General features: G+C 40.8%; 2 protein-coding genes and 1 long non-coding RNA gene across 4 annotated transcripts in view; 2 read left to right on the plus strand and 1 right to left on the minus strand.

Moving 5' to 3' along the window:
* LOC109542747 (40S ribosomal protein S4) overlaps positions 1-461 on the plus strand; it is a 2,547-nt gene extending 2,086 nt beyond the window's left edge. The window contains exon 6 of the mRNA XM_019912107.2: positions 240-461. Within this exon, the coding sequence (XP_019767666.1) occupies positions 240-363 (124 nt within the window). The 3' untranslated portion in view covers positions 364-461. The remainder of the gene's footprint in view (positions 1-239) is intronic.
* A 537-nt stretch (positions 462-998) lies between these two features.
* LOC109542746 (dual specificity protein phosphatase MPK-4) lies at positions 999-3,071 on the plus strand. Of its 2 annotated transcripts, XM_048662690.1 has the most exons (6): positions 1,040-1,222; positions 1,285-1,590; positions 1,657-1,812; positions 1,892-2,087; positions 2,146-2,266; positions 2,767-3,071. In XM_048662690.1, exons 2-6 carry the CDS (start codon positions 1,308-1,310, stop codon positions 2,935-2,937), a joined length of 927 nt encoding a protein of 308 aa, XP_048518647.1. In that variant the 5' UTR covers positions 1,040-1,222; positions 1,285-1,307; the 3' UTR covers positions 2,938-3,071. The 2 variants fall into 2 exon arrangements, with proteins under 2 accessions (XP_048518648.1, XP_048518647.1); XM_048662691.1 differs by having other exon boundaries at positions 999-1,590.
* Positions 3,028-3,490, minus strand: LOC125503004. The gene is made up of 2 exons (XR_007280643.1): positions 3,231-3,490; positions 3,028-3,166 (listed from the first exon to the last, which is right to left on the minus strand). It is a non-coding gene; the product is annotated as an uncharacterized LOC125503004 (long non-coding RNA).
* Between the last annotated feature and the right edge of the window lie 236 nt (positions 3,491-3,726).

The raw sequence follows: 3,726 nt of genomic DNA on the forward strand, positions 1-3,726 counted from the left end.
ACGCTACACATAAAAACTGATGATGGTGGAAAAATACACCGAAACGTATTTTGATTGATAAATAGAGACAATAAATGACTGAAACCCAGGAATGATTTGATTTGGAATAGTTCAGTGGAAGTTCAGCTTTTATATGTAGTTGAATAAAATGAGTCAAGATACGGGCCCTCTTGCGACAACACGTAACATCGGTATTTATATGAGTTTTTGTAATTGAGTAACCAATTTTTTTTTGTCAGGTTAAACAACGTTTTTATAATCGGCAAAGGAAGCAAGGCCTTTGTCTCCCTGCCCCGAGGAAAGGGAGTGAAACTATCCATTGCCGAAGAGCGAGACAAGCGGCTGGCATCCAAAACGCATTAAGTCTTTGTTGATTGTCGCCTAAAAGATGGGTTCCTCTCAATTTCCAGAATTTGGGAGCAACATATCTGTGTTTTGAAATCAATAAAACATAAAACCGATTTTGGTGTTTTTTCAAACCATTTAGTGAAGAACAATGAAAGTCGCCTAAACAGAGCCGTCAAAGTAGGGCGACTTTCGAGTCTATTAGTTAGCAAACTCTAAACTTATTTCCTTCGGGGTTTAACTCGTTTTTGAAATTTTGATTAGTACTTTTGGATTAGGCAAATTAGCCACTAGTTTTGCACAGCCCCGGTATACGAATATTCGATGCCGGGCAGGTGTTGCCAATGGAATAATCGCTCACGGTATCTGCGATTTTTAAATTGATCTTTTGTCCTGTTGTTAATGTTTGCATGGATAAATAAAAATACTGCTTTGCTTACCCTTTTCTTTGTTCGAAAGTTGGGAGAAAATTTACCAGTAATGCGTGGTGGATAGCAAGGTGGCCATTCGTACGGTAATTAACGCCAACAATTCGGTGTAGCTCTCTAACACGTTACGGTACAACAATTTTGGTATTTTTTTATCACTGGGACGTGAGCTGATGAATCAATTTCTGATACGATAATTGAGCTTCAAATACGGTATTTTCAAATGGCTTTTATGGTAATACGCGTTTCGGAGGTTGGCCACCCTGGTAGGTAGTCATCTTGACATGTCGTGTTTGTTGATGTAACTATGTAAACATAAACATTAGTGTATTGCAAAAATACTAGAAATAATATTATCAACGACTTAACAATATATTAATTAACTGATTAGATATTGTCTCATTCTCAGAAAACCCAACCTCAGAGGTGTAAATTTAAGTCTATTTACGGTAGATAAGTCAAATAGGGGCTCAATACTTTAACCCCAAGCGCCGCTCTTTAAATCTTGCAGCAAATTGACTAATCAGAGAAGAGATGTCTTCAATTATGCAAAGACTGCACGACTCAAATGCCTTCTGCACCGTAAGCTATGACCAAATAGAGCCCGGCCTCTATCTGGGCAGTCTTTCAGCCGCCAAAGACATCGACACCCTGAACAAGTTGAAAGTGTCTCACATCCTTACAATCGATACCTGCGTTCTGCCCAGAAATATTGTAGAGCTGCCACACATCAAGACCGAATTCATTAAACTGAGTGATCAACCCAAGGAAGACCTACTGAGCCACTTTGATAGTGCCATTGAGTTTATTGAGACCGGTTAGTTTCTGGGGTAGTTTTTGCTTTTTTCATAACTCGCTCACGTTTTGGGTTTTGCTATTGTAGGCTTGAAGCACGGATCGGTATTGGTGCATTGCTACTTTGGAATGTCGAGAAGTGCCACCGTGGTTATTGCCTATGTTATGAAGAAGTACAGATTGTCTTACTCTGAGGCCTTGCAGATGGTGAAGGCAAAGAGGAAGGTTGTCCATCCAAACGATGGTAAGTGGCCAGAAAATTTATGGAAGATTGATCTTCCGGTTCGCAATAGTTGCACCGAACAATGCCTGTAATTTTACAGGGTTTGTAGCGCAGTTGAAGCTGTACAAAGACATGGAATGGACAATAAATCGCAACAACATGAAGTACAAATTGTTCCAACTCAATTTGGCTGGATCCCAAGTGCGAGTGGCCGGAATACTGCCGCGGAATTTCCATTTTCTGATCCAACCTGATCCCGGTGTCACCCAATCCAAACCTGATCCGAATGTTTTCAGGTAGTTCATACACCCGAAACGCTCCCAACGGTTTGATGCACTTTCAGGTTGATTTCAGGTGCAGAAAGTGCCGCAGAGTTCTGGCATCCGCAAGCAACCTGATTGAGCATCACCACGACCGAAAACCATGCACCAAAACGCTTTTTATCGAACCGATAGCGTGGATGAATGTAGCCCAGGTGAGCTTCTCTTTAAACAAATTAATCGAATTTCTGGGTAATGAGAACAATGGAGTTAATACTTAATAGAACTTCATTCACCATGTGGGATCAATAAGTCCAGAATGGAGTTTCTTTAGTTTAATTTACGGAAAAACCCACCTAGTATGCGTAAGGTAATGATTATAGTGACTGGGCTGTGCAGGAATGTTTCATTGTGCTGTTATCAGAGAAAAAACGTAAACAAACCGGCTGCCTGGCCGAGACCGATCGCTTATAAAAACATTTCGGCTATTTCATTCACCATTTGAAACTCATTGGATTTTTTACAAACTTCTTTTTGGGTATTTCGCATCCAAAATTTTTGAGGTGAGGAAATTCTGTCTTTTTTTAAGACGAAAATTTTTGAGTCAAAATACCCAAAAAGAAGTTTGTAAAAAAATGAATCCGCCTCAACAATATAGAACTTATCTACTACCCATTGGATTGATCAACGTTATTTAACGCATCTTTTACCTCAGAATGTGCAAGGGAAACTGCAGTGCCCGAAGTGCGAGCACAAAGTGGGCTCGTTTAGTTGGGTGATGGGTTCACAATGCCCATGTGGGGCACGAGTGGTGCCTGCCTTCTACTTGGTGCCATCGAAAGTCGATCATGCCAACGTTGTTCAGAATGTGGAAATGACTTGCTAAGTCAGGACTTTTACAGACACCCTATAAGGAGAAAAGGACCCTGATGCTTTCCCCATACAAATCCTAAAAATAGAGATGTTGCTATTGAGCTCTTAGTCCATAACTACTTTATTAAAATTATGTGTTATGTTTTACATGTTTTGCGTTTTTTGCTGTCACAAACCGACACGCAGCGAACATTCCCCACCTTCATCCGGTACTCTCTGGGAATAAGCAGCCGTTTAAATATCTGAAAATGGCAAATTGAACGTTTTCAGAGCGCAGTTTAGTGTTGCAAAGCCCGATCTGCTTACATAAACCCACGAGATGGCGTAATCCAGAAACGGCCCCGATTCAAAGTCGAGCGGATCGCCAAGATCGGCAGGCGGTTTTTCGTCTCCAAACCAGTCTCCAATTGCGCTGAGGAATCGGGAAAACATTTTGTGCATTCAAATGGTCTACTTCGAAAATTTTGACATATTTTGGACTAGTTTGTCACAGTGTGACAGTGTCAGATTGTGATCAAATCAATAAAAATCCATCTCCCCTGGCAACGCCACGGATGTTCTGTGTTGTTGCCCGGAAGTCTGAAGAAAAATGGGACGGAAAACATGAAACTTTGACATAATCTTGCACCGAAGTGTCTGTTTAAATTTCCCTTTCTGTATCAAAACTACTCGAATTTCCCCACTCACGTTGTTACGACTGAATCGAATTTTCAATTCTCTATCCAACGATGCCAAAACGAATTATGTGGCTCGAATGGTTCTTGAGAAACTTCGAAAAAAGCAGCGTCAGGTTCAAGTGGAT

The sequence above is a fragment of the Dendroctonus ponderosae genome, unplaced genomic scaffold (genome assembly GCF_020466585.1).
Source record: "Dendroctonus ponderosae isolate FM_Combo_2020 unplaced genomic scaffold, Dpon_F_20191213v2 Dpon_F_20191213_11, whole genome shotgun sequence".
Taxonomy (NCBI): Eukaryota; Metazoa; Arthropoda; class Insecta; order Coleoptera; family Curculionidae; genus Dendroctonus; species Dendroctonus ponderosae.

What these genes read in the sequence shown, in the direction of transcription:
- LOC109542746 (XM_048662691.1), top strand. Translation starts at nt 1,308, where the DNA reads ATGTCTTCAATTATGCAAAGACTGCACGACTCAAATGCCTTCTGCACC. An exon ending in CCTGATCCGAATGTTTTCAG is followed by an intron (nt 2,088 to 2,145) that starts GTAGTTCATACA and finishes GGTTGATTTCAG; the next exon opens with GTGCAGAAAGTGCCGCAGAG. An exon ending in CGTGGATGAATGTAGCCCAG is followed by an intron (nt 2,267 to 2,766) that starts GTGAGCTTCTCT and finishes CTTTTACCTCAG; the next exon opens with AATGTGCAAGGGAAACTGCA.